At 51.3% G+C, this 21876-nt stretch overlaps 1 protein-coding gene across 1 annotated transcript in view; it reads right to left on the bottom strand.

The window, feature by feature from the left end:
* Positions 1-14690, bottom strand: part of EDN3 (endothelin 3) — a 19322-nt gene extending 4632 nt beyond the window's left edge. The window contains exons 1-2 of the mRNA XM_023744973.1: positions 14523-14690; positions 13657-13903 (exon numbers count right to left, since the gene is read on the bottom strand). Coding sequence (XP_023600741.1) covers positions 13657-13903; positions 14523-14574 — 299 coding nt within the window. The 5' untranslated portion in view covers positions 14575-14690. The remainder of the gene's footprint in view (positions 1-13656; positions 13904-14522) is intronic.
* Between the last annotated feature and the right edge of the window lie 7186 nt (positions 14691-21876).

The following is a 21876-nucleotide window of genomic DNA, read 5'->3' as shown; positions in this document are numbered from 1 at the left end:
CTTTGTTACTAATGTTATGGCCTCACCCCATAACAAAGAAACAGAATTTCCGGAGGATGAGGCCCAGAAATCAGGGTTTTAAAAAGATTCCCAGGTGATTCTAATGTGCAGCCAAGGTTGAGAACCACTGCACTAGGCGCTCTTCCAGCCGCCAAGGGCAAAGAGCTAGTATGCAAAGGGTTAGGTCAGGACTCTGTGCTTTCCCACAGGGAGAGGCGGGACCGGCTCCCAACCCAGGTGTTTGATGTGTGCGCTCTGCTGGCCGACCCGGGACCCATCCCTAATGGGAGTTCCAGTTCCATGGCGCCCGCCTCCCACAGCTACGAAATTGACTAGTTGTAAATCATTCTGATAAGCTCTAAATAAGACTGTTCTATCCTTGTACCTGAACAGAGATGGTTTCAAATGCCTTGCAAGGTCAGCCTTGAATTTAGAGCTCCTAGGGCCCTTGGAGCTTGTGTTGAAAGCCGGCAGACTAAGGAGATTCAGCACCTTCTCTTCATGCTGCTCCATCCCACACCCAGGGGGGCTCACCCACCCCCACAGGACGCACCCCAAGCTTCCGCTACCCCTCACCTTGCCAGCCGGCGCCCCTTGGCCACTCTGTAGGTCTCGGGATATGTTCCTGGGGCCCTTATCTGTCCCTGGGTGTCGAACCCTGGAAGTGGACCTGGGGATATTTGGGTAGGAGAAGCCAGGACCCTGAATATGGAACATGGTCTAGAAGGGACACCATGGGAGTTTAGTCCCATAGACTCCTTGCAGTGGGGTTGCAGACATGGCCAGAGGAGGGGCAGAGGCAGCCCTCAAGCCCATAGGGACCAGGGCGGGTCATGCTTGACCAGCTCACAAGTAGGAGGCAGGTCTTGCCTTTGTATCTTCTATCAACTTAGCACCAGGTTGGACAAACGGAGGCCCCTGGTTGAACAGCTGGTAACTAATTGTGAGATAATCTAGTCCAACAACTCAAGATTCTTTCCAACCTAAAATGTTCAATAACCACAAAATTCCATTACAAAGAACTCCAACATTAGCCGAGCATTATATATATATATATATATATATATATATAGAGAGAGAGAGAGAGAGAGAGAGAGAGAGAGAGAGAGATACCCAGTATCATTCTAAGTGTTTCTGAGATACAGAAAGGCATATGCATGTCTGTGCCTTCAGGAGTTCGCAGGTTACTGGAGTATGAAAGCAGGTAAGGAAACATTACATGCCAGTACATACAGGTATGTGCAAGGTACACAGAGCACAGAGAAAGCTTATCTGTTAACTCAATCATCATGTTGTAAAACACTTACATGATGGTCACTCCACCCTGTCGACAGTTTCCTGATCTACAAAAGGGTTGTGGGACAGATTGGGTGAGACATGTCACTGCATGGGAAATACGTGCCAGGAGTTACCAGTAATGTTAGCTACTCTTGCTGCTTATTTGATCCTGGAATTCGAGTCAGTTTATCAGGCAGAAATATCCCCTCTACCAAGCCTGCATTTGAGGTGTGTGACTAAGCAATAAAGAGAGGTAAGGGAATAGAGAACTGGAGAGCCACTTGGCACTGCAATGCCATTCTTTGCCACCCTTCCTTTTGTCTGGTCCATCACTCCACACGGCCTGTCTAACAAGCACTTGAATTTCAGTTGTCTGGCTGCTCTTTGGCATTTGCTGCTTTTTGAACGGTGAATTGGAAAGACCTAATGGTGGAACCATGAAAATGCAGTTAAAACGGCTGAGAACCTTTGACTAGCATACTCTCTGCCCAGTTGTCCTAGCCGATAGGGTTTGGAGAATGCAGTCCTTAATCGAGGTGGGCAGCTCTTCAATCTGCGAGTGCTTCGGTTATAACTCAGAGCTCCATACTAAAGACAAGCAGGTGAGATGAACCCAGATGCTCTCAGACAAAACAAGACAGCCCTCCAGCACACGCAGATGCACTGTCTCCTGCGGTGTCTTTACGTGATAAATTGCCCCCCAACGTACATCGTCAGAACATTCATTATTCGCTCAGTGATGGTGATGTCGGAGTCTTATTTATCACCATGCTCCTTCTTTGCCACCTTTCCCCAAATGTCACATATAAACGTTATTAAATATTAATCTTCGAAATCTCCCATATTCATTCTTTATCTGCAGCATCATACTGAAAACATTTTCTTTCTCTCTGCAAGAAGTTTTTAAATAAGGGAAGCTGACTTTATTTTTTTAAGATTCTGTTTTTAAATTCAGTGCTGCCTTTTCATAAATGAATTAATGCTCTCCATCCTTCTGATCAGAATTTTAAAGGAAAGGTACTGATATTCACAGAGGCAACAAAAGGAGCTAGCCAAATTCCAAAGTCTCAGGGAAGTTATCAAATTGTCACTCCCTCAAAAACCCACTTTCAGCCTCATATTGAATGGCATTCAACAAGCAACTGCCAAGTGGTGTTTGATAAGCAGGCCCTGAACTAGACTCTGGGTGAATATCTTAGAACAAGACAGACAAGTGGCCTTGTACACACAAAGTCTTTTGTTTGTTTGTTTTGTTATCTTCACCTGAGGATGTTTCTTTTCTATTGGTTTTTAGAGAGAGTGGAAGGGAAGGAGGGACGGAGGGAGGGAGGGGGGAGAGAGAGAGAGAGAGAGAGAGAGAGAGAGAGAGAGAGAGGTGAGAGAGACACATGGATAGGTTGCCTCCTGCATGCACCCCAACCTGGGCTGGGGATCAAACATGCAACCCCGGTATGTGCCCTTGACTGGGACTTGAACCTGTGACCCTTTGGTCCTCGGGCCAATGCTCTAACCACTGGGAAACACAGTCTTAAATTAGTACAGAGGTCAGCAAATTGGCATTTTATGGGCTTCATTCAATTGGCAGAGGGGTTCTTTAATCTGAAAATTTCACTTGAACATCTAGCTTCTCTTGATTAACTTGAAGTTATGCTAACACCAACCCCCCACTCCAACATGTGGCAGTCACCTGGAACTCTATCACTCCATTCTGCCCCAGTCCCCACCACTCCCAGGAGCTTTACACTCATCCTTCTTTGCTCACTTTTGTGTCTGGCCCTCATGCACATCTGAGTTTTCAATCCCTGGTCTAGTGGGATGTCCCGTAAAGCAAAGCCAGACAGGTCATATGACACAGTGACAAAATTAGCACTTGGTGCTATTTGTAAAAATAGAGTAGTTTTCAATTTTAAAAACTCCAAGTTCTCCTCAACATATAGGACATCTTTACATCACAAGCAGAATGTCAAGGTGACCGGCACCTCCTTCAGTCACTTTTCCTCCTGAAAAGGGGAAGTAAAGGCTGTATTTCCTTTGGGTCCAGGGGACATATTGCCCAGAAGGCATGGCACTGAGGGCTGGTGGTCCTGTGGCCTGTGTCCTGGTGGCTGAGAGGCAGGCAGGCAGGAGGCAGCCACAGCTGCTGGGCACCAGCGGTCATTACCACCTCTCACCAATCCACAGAGTAAGCGCTTCAGACTCCAGTGCACTTTCTAACTACACCTGGATCTCAGATTTTATTAAATTCCTTCCTTGGCAGGAACCTGCTCTTTGAGCTGAGCAATATCTTCCTGGGTAAGGAGGTGTGGATTGCCTTCGTTTGCTATCATTTAACCTTACCCAGAAAGAGCAGCTGGCTAAGAATTTTGTTCTAAAGACAAAATGGTCAAGGGCATGTACCTTGGTTGTGGGCACATCCCCAGTAGGGGGTGTGCAGGAGGCAGCTGATCAATGTTTCTCTCTCATCAATGTTTCTAACTCTCTATCCCTCTCCCTTCCTCTCTGTAAAAAATAAATAAAATATTTTTAAAAATAAAGTAAGACAAGATAGAGTCAGTATCAGAAGTGGCTGAACAGTCAGCAGCCTATAGAAGCATCCATTCGCTCCAACCAGCACCTAGTGGGCTTGGTTGCACGGAGACAGAACAACACAAGCTCTGAGATAGGAGTCCCCTCTCAAAGGACTTAAAAGCCCAGGATTCTCTAGAGCCTGGGGCCAACTTTGGTTGTTTTTGTCTCCGGAAATTCAATCTCTTCTCTTTGTCCTCAAGAATTACCCCTCCATCCTTGCGTGAGGTCTTGGTGAGACTGTCAATCATTGTGCCTAACCTTCCCCTGGCTGAAGACTCATCAGGTGACCCATGTGGGGCAATTGGACCCTCTCTCTCCCAAGACGAGTGAGTAGAGAGCAACTCAAGATCAGAAAGTACTCAGTGCTGTTTAGTTGCATCCTTGGACCCCCAGTCCTGTCCTAGTACCTCTCCCTTCTGAGCCTGGGGCTGCTTCTCCAACTGTCTGTGTGTAACATGTGTCTTTCCAACAACTTCTTTTAAGCTGTGTTAGCTGGACCAGGTTTCTGTTGCTTGTGACCAGTGACCTCTAGCTGACCTGGAACTCGCTTTCTTCAGATTGATGCAACCAGCATCTCTTAGGTTTCATAGCAAAACCCAGGCTCTCCCCAGGTGCCAGGGACAAGAGAGATTTCCTTCATTGCCACAAAACACACACACAAAGCGGTTCAGTATCAGAACAAAGCTCAGCACCCTCAGCTGGCTGGAGTCCTTCCTTCCCAGGCGTGCCCACTGTGCAATGTTTGGTTTGGATCAGACTGCCTTTTACGCAGGTGGAAGCAAGCATACTACCCCGGCTCCCAACACTTGGTTGACCATCGAAGTCCTATCCTCCAGCAAATGTATTCGCTGTCCACTCACCAGAGGCTGTGAATGTCTGCTGGGGCTAGGCCTCATGCCAGACAGCCCTTCGGCACCCTTCCAGCCACCAGGAAAGGAAAGCAGGCCCGCACATACGGCTCCGTGGTGACCTCGCTTCACAAACAGAAAACACACATGCACACTCTCTGGTTCTAAAGAACATAACCCAAACTTTCTGCCCGCAGACACTATAGAGTGAACTGGCCATTTGTAGCTTTACTTGCACTGCAGAAAAGTCTAGCATTTTTAGGTTGGAAGACCTCAAGGTAGACTACTCATCCAACCCCCACTCAGTCCTTGAAAAAGCCGAAAATATCAGAAAATATCAAAAGAGTGAGCAATGTGCTGTGAGTTAGTGGTTACCTTTTTAAAGGACCCTCCCCCCCAATAAAAAAAAAAAAAAACTTTTGGGTTTATGCTGGACTTAACTGTTTGGGAATTTTACCAGAATCATATCCATGTTCAAAGAGAATTGGGCACTGACCCCCACCAACAGACCCAGAACAGGGGTCATTTCTGCACCTGTACCGCAGGGGTGGCTTCCTTCTTGTCCCCAGGATGGACACAGTGGACCCTGTCCACCCAGAATCACACACAGTTTCTACCTTATTCACCTCTGCATCCAGGACAGCTGGTAGAGGGAGGAAGGGAAAGGGAAGGAAGAAAGGAAGGGAGGGAGGGGATGGAGGGAGAGGGATGGAGGGAGGGAAAGGGAAGGAAAGAAAGAAGGAAGAAAGGAAGGGAGGGAGAGAGGGAGGGAGGGAAGTGGAGGGAGGGGAAGGGAGGGAGGGAAGGAAGGAAGGAAGGAAGGAAGGAAGGAAGGAAGGAAGGAAGGAAGGAAGGAAGGAAGGAAGGAAGTCTGAATTACCCATGACTCCTAGGCCGCGCCCAATCTCTCAAGTTATCGAATTCTTGGCTCATTTATTGGCATCCCACTATTGCTGTCCTCACCTGGCCCATCTTCGAGGGTTTTCCTGGAGAGAATACAGTCTTTAGATTAAGAGAAACAGAGGAGCTGTGTCTTGATGACACCCCTCAGGCCACATCAGTGCCTGGAATAACCAGGTTGCACAGACAAGTGAGGCATCAGAGGCGAAACCAGAGGCTTCACCCGGCTCGCAGACCCAGGTTCCTGGTCCAAATGGAAGACCAGCTCCCTGAGAGTCCCTGGGTGAGCGTCTTCCAACGGGCTGGAAGGATGAAAGGGCTGGATCCCTGGAAAGGTCGTCCAGCTCCAAACTCTCAAAGGCCCTCACTGTCACTTAAACATCCTCCACAACAGCACCACCACGGAGCAGGCCCTGCCATAGCCGCGTGTGGGGTTCAGTCCCCGTCGAGATAAGAGCTCCCCGGGGCCCCCACAGCTGTATTTAGAAAGCTTCCAGGTCCTGTTACCGTATAACTGAGCTGAAAATAACCCCAAAGCCAGACTGTATCATCCGTGGCTCACCGGGACACAGACACAGTCTTCCCCGAATGCGGTGCACACGCACGGAGGGACGTTTAATGGAAGCACAGAGGTCAAAGGAAAAACCCTTCTGAGGTTGTGGTGCAGTGTGGGACTTTGAAGTGTTACAGCTCATAAAAAAATTTAAAGCCACAAACTGCTCTGATACCTGGGGAAATGACAACGTCTACAGAACCCTCCAGATTAGCTGGGCTCCTTCCCGCTGGTACAACCCAAATGTGTCCCCCGGAGGCAGGCTGGAGTTTCACCCCAGGCCCAGTGACCCTGAGGAATTCCAGGTCCAGTGTGTAATCACGTCTGTCTGGCACAGCCTCATTATAACTTTATGCAAAGCTGCAGACAGATGGGGCCCGAAATAGTTCCCAGCCGTGGACACAGAAAGGGTAAAAGAAGGAGCAGGTATTGTTTGTAAGACGGGGGTGCTTGTAGAGGGGTTTTTCAAAAATGCAGAGGCCAGCACACATCCCTTTCGATAACGCACAGGAAGCATGAGATGACACCCTTGCTAATTCCCAGGAGATTCGCCTGAAGATAAAAGTCCTAGGCACACTCACAACCCAGGGTCACACAGATGCTCCCTGTCCTCGCAGTGGAGGAGCTCGCGGCTGGTGTCATGTCCTTTTGGCAGCTGAGAGCCATTGGTCATCTCTCCAACGAAGACTTGAGTCCCTGACGAGATACACGCTTTACCTCCTAACAAGAACCAGAACTGGGATTAGGGTGGGGCGGGTAAGGGAAGCCGGGAAAGCACAGATCCTGCCGCTATTAAAAATGTTGATATTTTATCAATCGCGAAATTTCTGCACTAATTTTGATTTTTTTTCTAATCAATACAGTAACTTTTATTTCTTTGCTGCTGACTTCTTGGCATCTTCTTAGTTTGCTCCTGAGAGAGAGTCCCTCGCCTCACCCTGTTCTCAACCCCGAAAAAAACCCATGGAAAGCAGAGCTATAAAACTCCAGAAAAGGCACCCGCCTGCTCGCTGACTGGCTGCCCAGGCCGTGGGCGAAACTGCCCACTGTGGGCCGTTCATGGCAGTGCCGAGAAAGGCCACGGCGCCCCCACGCACCGGCCTCCGCACCTTCCTCCTGAAAGGAATGTTCTGCTTTTGAAATGACTGGCCAGGGCCCAGGCCCAACCGCCCTGCTCTCAGCTGCTGTTCATTAAAGCCGCTGCCGCGTCGGCCCTGAGGCCATACGAGCCCAGAGGTCTGTGCCTCCGGGCCTCCCACGGCCAAGTTCTCCAAGAGCTCTTGGCAACTGGACGCCCCGTCCTGCTTGTCCATTCCTGGGGGACTTCACAGATGAGCAGGAGCTGGAAGCACCCAGGTACTGCCTGGGCAGGCAGCTCATCCATATTACAGCCACTATCTGGATTTATTTTCTAAAATAAAATTGGTTCCTATTCAAAAATAGTGAGACAGTGTGTGTGCCTGTGTGTGTGTATGTGTGCCTCATCTTAAAGAACTCTATTTGCATACGAAGCATGACATAGAAGGAGAGCAGGTCATTGGCTCCTTTGGAACAGCCTCCTGTGCTCGAAAGCGGAGCGGTGGTTCCCGGGCACCTGGAGGAGGAAGGGGCCGCTCCAGGCGCCCGGATGCGCTGAGGTGCTCATATCCAGTGCAGGACCCAGAGCCAGAGAGATAAACCCGCAGAGCTCACAGCGCGGCCGCGGGGCCTCCTTGAGGAAAGCAGTTTGCCTCCCTGCATCCTTTGTTTTAAATTCCTGCAGGAATAAACCACACCAGAGATGTCACAGCCTTTCATCTGCCTTCAGATTTAAGGCCAAGTTCCGAGCTGCACCGTCCCTTTCATCTAGCAGAAATTCAAATTGTCCTCTGGGGTCACGCAGGGTCATGACCTTTTTGTACCAAGTTTTCTGAGTGCAAATGAAACAGCTCCAGCCTCGAGCCACTCTTTCTTATCGAGGAGGGATCAGCTACCTTTCAACTAGGCCTGGCTTCGCACCTGCACGGCCCTTCCCCTCCTGAGACACCTCTGGGGCAGAAGAGGGGGCTTTCAGGCCGAGTGACCCCAGCAGAAAGGTCATGGTGTGAGCAGACCTCCGTAGCAAACTCTGAAATGTAGCCCCAAGGCCCTCACATTTTAAAGACAGGTTTTGCCGTGAAATGTTCTAAGAGATATACTACTCGAACTCAAAATCAGGATCTAAATACGTACTAGCTTTCCAAGGAGGAGACAGAAATGGAGGAATCAGAGGGGAAAACTCATCAAATAAAACCACCATCAGTCAGGCCCTGAGTTCAAGATCATTCTCAGCCTGACTGACATCATCTTCTCTTATAGATCTTTACATATTTATCATTTTCCACAAACAGATGCCCATAGTATTTCCTGGGACCTCTTCCTGGTGACCCACACTCCAGGTCCTGGGCAGGGTTGGGTGTCACTGAAAATGAGGGCCCCAGGGCCCCATGAGGTCCCCTAGTCTGCGTATCACAAGGCATTACATTTGCTCTGCTGGAGTCGCCAGCTATGAGCATAGAATGCGACAGACCCCTGACCAAGTTCTCAGTGAGAGGCCTTTAGCTAAAGGGCTCTCAACAGATCATTCAAATTCGCCTGCAATGCCAGACCCCATTCACTGCCCGCCCCCGCCCCCAGCCCCCCCATTAGCAGGGGGAACCCAGGCCAGTGGCTTCAGAGAACACCAGGTCCCCTTCCACAAACACTCCAGTGTGTCCCCAGGTGAGCAGGAAGCAACAGAAAACAAGGAAGGAGGGACACACAGGGTGGGACCTGGTCTCAGTGAGCCCAGAACAACCTTTGGCCACCAGCATCCCTATCGAGCTGCTTATCAGCTGCAGGCACCTGGCACACCTTTCCCAGGGTCTGTATGCAAATCGGATGCTAACAGGCCTCCCACCGAGCTCTCTAGGAGGCTGGGCAAGACCATGGTTGGATGTTCCAAGGAGGCCAACCTCAGAGGTACTTGAGAAAGAACTTTCTACTCACTGGCGTCCTCCAACCGGAGTGGGATTCGGCAGGCAGGCCACGGGCCCGGCACAGAGGTTGTACAGTTACTTTACGGTCCTATCCTCCAGGTGCTGGTGCTCACGACATTCCAGACACTGTCTGAGCATGTCCCAGGGACTGTCTCATGCCATCCTCACAGCCGTCCTCACGCATCTTTCCCCGTAGGCAGCACAGTCAACGTCGGCGCTGCCACCATCACCATCTGCATTGCCATGGTTATCACCACAGCCAGAAACACTGTCCTTCTGCCTCCACATCTGCATCTCCATCAACAATATCCTGTCCTGGCTCACGGTGGGGTGATTGCTACCGGGTCCCCGAAATCACACAGTGGGTGCACGGCTGACCTCATGTCAGCAGGAGGCTGGGGTTCCAGTTCCTTCCATTCCACCTGGATGGCCTACAATTTGGAAGGTCCCTTCTTGGAAACATGCTGACACACTTTTCTTTGACAACACAGGGGGCAAAGGTGAATCTGGTGAATTGTTAGTTATTATGATTATTCTTTCTTACTCTACTTCTTTGGGAAGAAAAAAAACCCCAAACGAAGGTCGTTCCTGTTGGGCTGAGTCAGCATGGCGCACTTTGGAGAGGCTGAGGTGGCCACGCTGTTCACTATCCTAGAGCCGGACTGGTGTCTGCACCTTCCAGGGGCTGCAGCGAAAGGGTAGCACCCCCAGGCCACGTGTGAGTCAGAGCTCCGGGGGCTGGGGTCTCCCCTGAGGGTCTGTGCATCCCGAGTTGTCCAGCACAGTCATGACTTCTAACACCCTGCTCTGCTCTTTTTTTTAAATTAATTCCTACTCGCCAGCCCATGTGGCTCGGAGCTTTGAAAACCACAGTCACTGTGATAGCATCGCGGTGCTCCCCTCACTGTGTCCTAGGAGGGATTAACAGATGGCAGGTCCCCTCCATTCCTGGGAACACAGTGGGGAGGAACACAGTGGGCTCCTGCTGGGTGTCCTGAAGCTCCATCAGCCATCTGATGGGCTAGCTCCACTCTCCAGCTGGGTGAGTGGCCAAGGAAAGTCATGAAAATCAGGCTGTCTCAGCTGCCTCCAAAGGGGACAAGAAGGGCAGATGCCCAGGACAGCCTGGGTTCCTCTCTGGGGGCCACGGACCTTCTGGGGGATACGATGGAAAGCTATGCGCACCATCACTGGGAAAATCCCCACTCCCACATCGGTCCGCAGGGGCACGCCGGCCTGTGGGGAGCATCCACTCCCCTGGAACAAGAAGCCTTATTGGTGGGAGAAAGCCTCGCACACCAGCAACTCGGCGACAGCAAAGCCAGGGAAGCACCCGCGGGACTGGGCCGGAGCTCTCCTTGGGCCGCGTGCTGGCAGAGAGGGCTGACCCAGCTCAGTCCGGAGAGCTAAGTGTGTGGGAAAACATGGGAGAACCAGAGAACCTCGGATCTTAAGCCCAGAAGATAGTCAGGGAGTAACGGGTCTCTCAGGCCTGAACCGGACGTCAACTCTCCACACAAGATGCAGAGCAGATCTCAGCACAAACCCCGGCATCCTCGTGCTGGGTAAGGCTTTGAGGTCCTTAACTGTGGCGTGGAGCACTACACTCACAGCAAGCCTGCAGCCTGCAGACACCCTTCCCGAATAAAGGAGGCGGCTGAGTCCATCTCTGCTGCCGACTGGATGAGCAGTAGGAGGAAAGACACCCAAAGCTGAGAATCACCCAAGTTCCAGACTCTTATTAAGCATGAGGATCAAGAAGCTCTGGGTTCTCGGGGCAGCCAGCAGCTGGTACAGGGAGGAGATCACACACTGGAGGAGTTTTGAGCGCCAGGAGGGTCTGATAGAGAGCAGGGGTGACAGCTGAGAGAGAGACCCTGCAAGCCCCCCTCTGTGATGCAGAGGCCGGAGAGGACCTCGCTGTGCCACTGCTGCGCCTTCAATGTGACTGACGAACTTCTCCGATTCTTTCATTTCTCCAAAACCCACGTTCCCTGTCCCCACAGCCCGTTTTCTCACATTGCAACTCGTCAGACGATTTAAGGCAGGGGAGGGGAACATCCGGACCACCGGCCACATAAGGCCCTTGAAATCATTGGGTCTGGCCCTGCCAAGGCACTAGGGGTGAGCTAATTAAATGTTTGGCCAAATATAGCAGGCTAGTGTTTAAGTTGATAATTTTGTATGGCCCTCGAATGATAGTTATAAATATCCAAATGACCCTTGGCAGGAAAAAGGTCCCCATTTGGTTTAAAGATAACAAATGGACCAGTCTACATATCAAGGAATAGTTTGGGGAAGGAAGGAAGAAAGCAAGGAAAGAATAAAGGAGAGAGGGAGGGAAGGAGGAAAGGAAGAAAGGAGGAAAAGAGAAAGACCATCTGGAAAAATCTTCCTTAGAAAAATAATTTTGCTTGTCTAACTTCAAACTGCTCAAGTCTGGCTATTGTCATTTTTGTTTCCCGAGTAGTTCACAGGACTCCCAAACACCGTATTTAATCCCTCTCCTCGTGTTTAAAATGGCCAGGGTCAGGGGAGAGAGGAAGATGTAAATCACACTGCGAGGGAAAGTTAGCACGCTGGCTGTCCGGAGAAAGTCAAAGATCCAGGCTTCGCCGCGGCATGCAAACCACTGGAAATTAGGGGGCAGGGTTCCCACAGGGCGGGGGTCTGCCTAGCCTCCGGTGCATGTCAGGGATCAGTGATGGCTGGGGGCTCGGGAACCGGCAGAGAACCAAGGTGGTCTCCGAATTCTCTCCTCTTCCCTCCTGCTCCCCTCTGCCCCAGCCCCCTGCCCCTAACTCCTGGGCTTCCTTCTTTCTCCTTCTAGATGAATCCACAGCTTGGGATACTTGCCAAGGCAAGACAGCCCCACGGCTGACCGCCCTGAGTGCTGGGTTCTGAGACGCTCATTTAGTCAGATCGCAATGCAGGTGGATCAGAAGCGTGACAAGTGCCAGGGCGATGGGGCTCTAAGAAAAGGTGACCCTGACCACTCTCAGGGGCAGAGGGCAATCGATGGCAGCCTGGTCTAGGAGTCCCTCAAAGGGAAGCTAGCAGGGCAGCTGCCATCCTCTCTGCTGCGGACTGACTGTGTGTAGGAGCGCACACAGCCCAGCAAGCCCGTTCAGCATCAGGAAGGGCTATGTGACTTGCGGGCCCAGGATGAAATGCAAGTGTGGACCCTCTAGTTCAGAAAGAATTAAGAAGTTCAAGACGAAACAACAGAGCATCAAACTGAGGGTGGATCCTTCCGCGCCCGGGAGCCTGTGCCTGAGTCCAGGCTGCTGGGTGAGCTGCCCCGCCTGCCATTCTGGATGTCGTGAGAAGTCTCACTGAAAAGTCACCTGGTTTGAAAGACATCCGATCCCTGAGCTTACCCTGCTCTGCACTTCCTTCTCCAGGAGTCCATGGAACAAGGTGGCAAGCAAGCCCATCAAAGGGGTCACCCGGGTGCTTGGAGGTGAATTGGCTTGGGGATGGAGGAAACCAGGAGGGGCATGAATCAATGTGGCTCCCAATACAGGGACAGCGTTGCCTTTCGGCCCAGGTTTCGCGTTCACAGCAGCCACTGGAGAAGAATGCCCACCAGGGAGCCGGGAGTCCCGGGAGATCCCAAGACCACGCAGGGTATGAACGCACCAGATTTAAGGGACCAGGAGGGCAAGGCCCAGCCCTCTCGCTGCAGGACAGAGCTCCAGCTCTCGCTGGGTCTCCTGCCAGCCCTTTCCCATCTGTAGGTCAGGATGTGACCCGCATCCCCTGGGAGGGCGAGCTCAGGAGAAACCAGGTCCTCTGCCCCAGGGAGTGGGCGGGAAGCCAGCAGCCCCGCCCAGCAGAGCACTGCCATGGCCTGGGCGAGGGTCAGCTTCACGGAGGGCAGACCAGGACCGAGAGTCCTTAGGGCCTGTCTGCAGCAGGGGGTGCAGGGGCCACAGGAGCCAGCCCGGGGAGGGTCCCTCCGCCTCCGCCCCTAAGAGGAAAGGAGCCTGGGGAATCTCACCCTGACCCTGCCAACCCTGCAAGCCCCCCCTACACCCCTCAGCCCCCCACTCCCCACCCACCCACCCCCAGTTCCCTGTTCCCTGACCACAGGCTGCTCTCAAGGAATTTGAAACTCCTTGGAGCCTGGCAGGGTCAGTAGCAGGGATGGCCCCGCAGCCCCTGGGGCAGGAGATACTTTCGGGGCTTCCTCCGCCTCAGCGGGCTTCTCAGGTGTCTAATCCCTCTGGCTGGCTCCTTTCACCGGGAGGGGGGCTTCCCTTCCACCTGGAGCAGAAACTCTGGGGTTGGGTTTCTCCCAGTCCAGGCCCTCCCAGGGGATGCGGGTCACACCCTGACCTACAGATGGGACCGGGCTGGCAGGAGACCCAGTGAGAGCTGGACTCAGGGCCAGGGCAGGCTCTGGGCTGACGGGGCTGGGGTGGGACCAGGTCCTCTGGGATGTGAAGCTGTAGCTTGGCACAGGAGCCCCTCCCCCCCAGGCACATCGCCACCCCCAGGGCTCACTCATTCAGGGGTATTGATCCAGATGATGTCCAGGTGGCAATAGTAGACGCACTCCTTGTCTTTGTAGGTGAAACACGTGCAGCGTCTGGCTCGGCGGCGTGCTGGGCCCCCCTTGGCCACCTGCTCCCCAAACCAACCTGGTCCCTGCTCCTGCCCAGGGCTCCGGGGACTTGGACCCTGCACTGCAGTCCTGGCCACGGTCTCAATGTCCCCCTCCGATCTGGCTGCAGGCTGGGCGCCAGGCACCAATCCTGCAAGAGGCAGATTGAGGGGCCCCTGAGCTCCTGAGTGTGCATGCCCCCCCCCCTCCGCTTCCAAAATCCTGGCAGAGGAAGACCCCAAACTTTCTGCAAGGTTTGCAAGCTAGTTGCACTTTCCAGAAAGTCTCCGAGCAATACCAAATGTTCTGAAAAGTTTGCAAAGCTATGTGCCCAGTTTCCGAAAGTTCTCAAACTATGTGTGTACTCCAGCTTGCAAGCTATTTTCACTTTCTGCGAAGTCTGCAAGCTATTTGCACCCGCTGGAAACTTGCAAGCATTTTGCACGCTTTCTCAAAACTTTGCAATCATTTTGCAGTTTCTGAAGGATTTACAAACTTTTTGAAAAGTTTCCAATTTAATGAAAAACCGACCGAGGCAGCTCAGGCCACAGGTCTCCAGTCTGTGCATGGGCTACATGCAACCTCCAGAGCCCCTGAGGTAGTCCGTGCTCCCGCTTCGGCCCCCAACCTTCCCCCAGGAGCTTCCAGGGATGGCGAGCCCAGGCAAAAGGCTGCTCCCCGCAATGCACCCTTCCCCGCGCCCCCCAAGCCCAGCGTCCTTTTGTGTGCGCTCGCGCCAGAAGAGGCGCCCCGCCCCGCCCCGCTTTTACCTGCAGCGGAGGTCACTGTGAGCCCGAAGAGTAGCCACAGCCCCAGCTCCATGAACCCCGATCAGGCGCGGGAGCACCGGGCCTGGAGGACGCACTCCTGTGGCCCCAGAAGGGCTCTCGGGCCTCACCCTCCAGCTGTGGGGTTTGCGGAGGGCCTCTCACTTGCTGGGTCCCCGCTCCCGCCAGGAGTTGGCTGCAGCGGTCACAAACTTCAGAGCACGCTGCCCATCCCTGCGCACGGCGGCCGGCTGTGGGCTCAGGCTTTTCTGGCTCCCGCACCACCCCCTCGCCTCCCCGCCCCCCAGAGGGCTGGAGCTGCGCGCGGGGGCCTTTGAACCCGGCGCTCCGGGGGTCTCCGGCGCTGAGGAAGCGCTCTGAGCACAGCAGCCCCGCAGCGCACCCAGCACGGCAAGGGGTGGGGGCGGCGCTCAGGCGGGTGCGGTGGGGTGGGGGCCGGACAGCTGCTGGGAGGCCACGCGAACACACACACACTCACACACAGACACACAGACAGGGCACACACTTGCATTCACACTGCCTCTGCTCGCTGCTCTGCTGCCCCAGGACCTGCAGCTCCCACCCCCAGAGGACCAGGCAAGAGAGAAGGTTGCGCAGAAAGGCTGCTACCTTCCACCTCAGGCTAAGGGAAAGCGACATGTCTGACTGTTCACCTAAGGACACCTTACCGTCCTTGCACAAGGCCTGCCTGCCAGGGCCCTGGCCGTACTTTACACTCGTGACTCAGGGCACTGGCTTGCCTCCCTGCCTCTCCCAGGTGCTCAGAGCCAGTGGGTGTGGGCACTGGCTGGGAGCAAAGTCAACCAGGCAGGGTTAGCGGTCCTGGGGTGGCCTGGACTTGCTTATGGACCCTGCACAGAGGGGTGGCTTCAGAGAGAGGCAAGTCCCCTCCTTCAGAGTCCGCGTGCTGGCGGCTCTCGGCTCTCCCAGCCCACCTGGGACTTGTCTTGGGCATGGAGCATGCCCAGAACAGGAGGGCTGGTCTATTTTGTTCCTTACCAAGACCATTTGTGCTCAGAACTGTCCCTGGGCACATAGGAAGTAGTCACGAAAGATTTGTGGGTGAATGGATGGATGAATGAATGCTTCCCATGGATTAGGCCCTGGATGCTGACTCCTGAGGACACCAAGAAGCCCTTATCGTCCCTCCTTAGCAGCGTTCCCTGACCAGAGGGAAGGACCGTAAGGAGGGGCAGCGCTCCCAAGGTCATCGGGCAGTTGCCTCCCTGCCACTGCCTACCTCACCTGCTTGGATTGGATTGGAGGTGGCCTCCCAGGGGAACCCAGGACACAGCAGGGAGTCACGGGCCACGGGGAGGACGAGAAACAGGTCTGAGGCCCTGCAGTTGCTCCTCATGTCTCAGGCCATTTTCGACTTAAAACATGTCTGAAACCCTTTGACACTCCTGCCATAAAATGTGGCGTTGAGTACCACCCCCATCCTCTTTAGCCTGAATGACCCACTTCTAAAAAGCAGTGCAACAGAAGTGATAAGAATGACCTCTGGGAGAAAGTCATAAAAGGTGCTACAATTTTCACCTGGCTCTTGGGACATTTGTCCTCTGGATTCAGCCACCATGCTGGGAAGAAGCTCAAACAAGCCCCCATGTAGCGCATTCACATGGAGATGGGAGAAACCTGCATGGAGAGACACTGAGCTCTCCCAGCCAACAGCCAACGCCAGCCACTAATATGTAAACGAATGAGCCTCAGATGACTGGAGGCCCCAGCCTTCAAAACGTCCAACTGAGGACTAGCTGCCCCAACTGTGCCTGTCTGAATTCTGACCCACAAAACCCGTGGGCATGATGAATGGTCGTTTTGCACCACTCAATTCTGGGTGACTTGTTGCAGAGCCATTGTAACTAAAATTGTAGTCAAGCATCAGCTCAGTCCCCTGCCCAGGCCCCTCCCATTCTGCCCAGTCCTTGAGTCCAAGTCAAGGAGTGGAGAGTGATAGACACCTCTTTGAGGGTCACTTGCCGCCCAAAGGACAGGGTTCTGTAGGGGCTTCTGCGTTATTTTCTGTGCTCCGTATTTTGAAAATTAGAAAAACCCCAAAGTGTTTCTTCTGGGAGTAACTTCTGCTCCACTGGGCTAGGATTTGGATCACTTAATTATTATCTACTAGAGGCCTCGTGCACTGTGGGGGGCTGGTTCCCTCAGCTCGGCCCACCCTCTCTCACAGTCTGGGACCCCTTGCTCCTTACCGCCCGCCTACTCACTGATCCTTACCTCTCGGCTCAGGGCTCCTTAGCACTGCCGCAGAGGTGGGAGAGGCTCCCGCCACCGCTGCTCTGCTCGCCAGCCATGAGCCCGGCTTCTGGCTGAGCAGCGCTCCCCCTGTTGAGCATCTGCCCCCTGGTGGTCAGTGCACACCACAGCGACCGGTCGTTCTGGTTGTTCTTCCGTAACAGTCGCTTAGGCTTTTATTATATAGACTAGAGGCCCATTGCACGAAGAGATTCGTGCAATAGGCCTTCCCTTCCCCTGGCTGCCAGCACCGGTTTTCCTCCGGCACCTGGGACCCAGGCCTTCACTCCTGATGGAGCCTTCAGTCTTCACGGCTCCAGACAGAGCCTTAAGTCTTCACTCTGCCGCTTCGCCTCTACGTATGCAAATCAACCGCCATCTTTGTTGGGTTAATTTGCATACTCTCCTGATTGGCTGGTGAGCATAGCGGAGGGATGGTTAATTTACATGTTTGCCTATTATTAGGTAAGATTTCTTTGGCATTAAAATATCCATCACACACAATATAAAATAATATTAGATTGGAGGATGGCTGGAAAAAGAGAAAATACACTAATCAGCTAACAGGGAAAAATGGCTAGAAGACATTTCCTGTTGTGTTCAGACCATGAGATGTCAGAGCTGCTAGGCCACACGCTGTGTCCACTGCCTCCTGCAGCTCAAACTAACACCGACGCTCGCTGAATGAGCCTGTGAGGCAGGTGGCTACAGAGTTGGGATGGCGCTGGCCTTGCCCTCAGAGTCTTCTAACCCAGTTGAGAGCAGGAAGTCCAGGGAAGAGAACATGGTCCATGAGATTGTCCCAGGAGGCAGACTTTTCATTGGTCCTCACAGCACCCTGAGTGCCATTCCTGGAGGTGGCACCCACCATGACAGTCACCAATACCCACACACAGTGACAAAGTTCTTTCCTTCTCTCCTGTCTAGTCCTTCTGACTGTGCCCAGGAGGACACCTTGGCTGGCTGTGTCTTTAACAACCTCTCACAGAATCCCTTTTTGTTCTAAGAGAGAACAGGCCACAGACTTAGAGCCTTGGGCAGACCACAGAATCTAGCTAAACTTCTGTCCCCCATTTTCTTTTATTGTGGCAAAATACCTGAAATATAAAATTGACCATCTTAACCATTTTAAGTGTTTAGTGGTTTTAAATACATTCGTGATGTTGTTAAAACATCACCACCATCCATTTCCTTATATTTTCATTTTGTACAACTGAAACTGCACCTAAATAAACAGTTGTTAAACAGTGTCTCCCCATTCTCCCCTCCTCCCAGCTCCTGGAACCATTCTACTTTGCATCAGTCTCTATAATCTTGACTACTCTAACTACTTCATATAAGTGGAATCATCTAGCATTTGTCTTTTTGTGTCTGGCTTATTTCACTTAGCTAATGTCCTCAAGGTTCATCCATGTTCTAGCATGTGTCAGAATGTCCCTCCCTTTTAGGGCTGAATAATATTCCATTGTATGAGTAGACCACATTTATTTATCCATTCATCTATTGATGGGCACTTGGGTTGCTTCCACACTTTAGCTAGTGTGAATGTTGCTATCAACATAAGTGTATAACTATCTCTTTGACACTCTGCTCTTAAATCTTTTGGGTACATACTCAGACGTGGAATAGCTGAATCATATGATAATTCTATTTTTAATTTCTTTAAGAAACCCTATACTGTTTTTCATAGAGGCTGCACCATTTTACCTTCCCACCAACAGTGTACCAAGGTTTCAATTTCTCCACATCCTCACTACACTTGTTATTTTGAAGGTTTTTTGGTAGTAGTCATCCTAACAGTTGTGAGGTGATAACTAATTGTAGCTTTAATCTGCATTTCCCTGATGATCAGTGATGTTGAGCATCTTGTCATTGGTCATTGGTATACCTTCTTTGGAGAAATGTCTATTCAAGCCCCTTGACCATCATTGCATAGAGTTGGTTTTTGTTGTTGTTCTACTTCTGTAACATTGTTTATTTCATTCTGCTTACTTTTATATTTACCTTTCATTTATGACAAGTGATGCTGGTTTTTCGTGTGTGGCAAATAAAATAAATTACATGGGTTTATTTAAGCAAAATAAAAATAACCTGAATTGCAATATGAAGTAGTTATTGTAAAGGTGGTGCAGAGACTTGGCAAAATCACAAAGCTGGTTTGCTGACAACTGAACTCTGGAAAGCTCAGATGTAAAGGAAACTAGGTAAAGAGGAGGGGGAGAGGAAGAGGGAGGGGGAGGAGAGACAGAGAGGAGGGAGACAGAGGGAGGACATGGGAAGGAGGATGAGGAGCAGAGCATTTTGATTACAGGCCCCTAAGGCAGAGGACAGTGGACAGCACCAGAGAATGCTCATCATTCTTGAAAAGAGCTTTTGGAAAGAATCTGTGGAAATTAATAAAACATACTATATATTTGGGCAAGTTGAAGGTACAGAGGAACTTCAAATATCCAAATTCGTGATGATTTCTGATAACTTTTACTGTCATGGAGAAAAGGGCCAACAGACAGGGGGACACCTCTCCACGCCGTTGGCACTGCCTTGGGAACCCCAGGACTTGGTCCTGTCCTCTTGCGATTGGAGCCACCTGGTTGGATGTGGGAGGAAGGAGGACTTTGGGGAATCAGACTGGGAGTCAATATCGTCAGCACCCATTTATCCAATAATGCCACATTGATTGATTCGTTAACCTTAAGGCCGCTGTCGAAGACGCTGGCTATTTTTGCCCACCCAGCACCTACTCTCTGCTTTCTGGTCGCAGCACTTTGGTTCTTCTTTGGAGACTCACCCACTCTTGGCCCATGTGGTCAGGTGGGTGAGACTCCAAGGTAGGTCTGTGACTGAGATCCAGCCAATCGATAGATCCCCTCCACTTGGCCACAACTATTGGTTCAGGCAGGAGCAAGTTGGATGATATCAGAGTCAACCTCAGGACTTCTGCTGGAACTTGAGAAAGAAGTTCCCTGTTCAGTGAAATTGTAGAGAAGAAGGGAAATGTGCCACCATGAAGCAAGACCAGCCTAAACATGGACTCAATACAGAAGAAAATGAGGTCAGGAGACTGGGTTGATGTCCTGATTTAGCCCCTGGATTCAGCTGGGCCTGAAATCTACACTATCCATATACTTTTCGTTTGTAATAGCTCATCATTTCTCTTTTGTGTGAGTGTATATGGGATTCTATCACTTTCAAGTGAACAATCCCAGTCCTCCTGGGCTCCAGGCTAAGCGGTGTGCAAAAGAAACATACAATTCACATGATTCAAGGGCAGGCTGGTAGTGAGGGTTTTAATGACTGTTTTGCCCTTGTGACTACTCAACAAAATTCAGACTATCATTATCCCCATTTTATAGATGAAGAAAAACCCCACTGAGATTCACGAGGTTAAAGTGACCAGCCTATGGTCAGCAGCTGTTAAGTGACAAAGTCAGGATTCAAATTCAGTCCTATCCAATTCCAGGGTCAGAGTTCACAGCCATTAGCCAGCACTGGTTCTTGAGCTGGTACCCTGGGTTTATTTATAGTCACACTTGGCTTTTTCTGTGTATCAGTGACGTGTCATTCCTCTCCACTGGTCTAGTTTCCTTAGTCACATAATCTCTGATGAAAGGTCATGTGGAGGAATGATGGCCCATGCTTTCTGTGCAGAGGACACTAGTGAATGGCCCTCCTCCTTCCTCTTCTAAAGTCGGCCAACACTCTTGATGGCCCTTCACTCTCTCTGTCATCAATGTGCCCCTAAGAGAAGCCATAGATCAAGACACTCTGGGCCTTAGCCAAGTGCATGGCTAGGTCATTCTGTTTATTTTTCATCAACTTTTTCCAAGCTGGCAGATGTGCAGCTGTATCTTTGAGACGGTACCTCTAGCTCCAACTTTGATTCAAAATCTAGCCCTTAAGAACACAGTGATGTATTTGGGTAAGCATCTCCTCAAGTGGCTCTCCCTGTGCTTTATGACTCCTTTGAAGATTGTTTTCCTTAAAATTTAGGGGATTTAAGTGAGAGTAACATAATACAGTCTGTACTTTTCCATTATTCTGGAGTTTCTTCCTCCTGCCTACCCTACCCAGTAGAAACCCGGGACCAACTCAGAAACCAGATAATAAAGTGCTTTTCCATGTTTTCCAGGTCTCAGCTGTGCACCTCCCCATCATCACGTGGTTCATTGTACCAGTAAGATGCACCTGGAGGAGGGACCAGGCTCCAAATTCATGGCTCTAAAAGCAACATAGCCCAGCCGGTGTGGCTCAGTGGTTGAGTGTCGACCTCTGAACCAGGAGATCACGGTTCGATTCATGGTCAGGGCATATGCCCACGCTGCAGACTTAATCTCCAGTGAGGGGCGTGCAGGAGGCAGCTGATCAATCAATGATTCTCTTTCATAATTGATGTTTCTATCTCTCTCTCCCTTCCTTTCTGAAATCAATAAAAATATATATTCTAAAAAAAATAAAAGCAGCATAAATTGTATATAAAGTTCCCAATGAAATAAAATGATCACAGTGCATCCCATACTTCAGCCCTGCCAGTTACATGCGCTTGGGGCTCGAAGAAATTGGCCAGTTCCAAAAGGAAATCTGACAGCGAGTCTAGCAAGCATTGTTCGAGAGCTCCATGCTATCCGTTGTGGACATTGGCTGCTGTTGGCATCCTGCTGTCCTGGGGAAGAGCCTTTCCCAGGGCCAGGCCTGTGTCTCTGGATTAACCAATCAGAGTATCGCATGTCCTGTGAGATAGGCAGACCAGGATCATAAGACAATGCATTTGTGTTGTCTTAAGCCACGAAGTTTGTGATAATTTGTTACAGCAGCTGGAGGAAATGAGCACAACTTTGAATACAGCGATGGGTTCAGGGACAGGCCTGTGAGCTGAGCCCAGCCCTATCCACGCCAATGGGATTTAGTCTTGGACTGCCATGTGAGGCCCTTCTGGTTTTCCAAGGAGTTGCTGAGAGGTCAGAGGAAAGCTTGCAGGTGTTGGCAGCCATCTTGTCACCAGGAGGAGAAAAGTCTGTTCAAGAATGGAGCCAACATGGAGAAAGCAGAAGAGGAGGCCATCTGAACCCGAGGCAGCATGTTATAC

The sequence above is a fragment of the Myotis lucifugus genome, unplaced genomic scaffold, assembly GCF_000147115.1.
Source record: "Myotis lucifugus unplaced genomic scaffold, Myoluc2.0 scaffold_503, whole genome shotgun sequence".
NCBI lineage: Eukaryota > Metazoa > Chordata > Mammalia > Chiroptera > Vespertilionidae > Myotis > Myotis lucifugus.
This window is presented reverse-complemented; position numbering and strand designations above follow the sequence as displayed.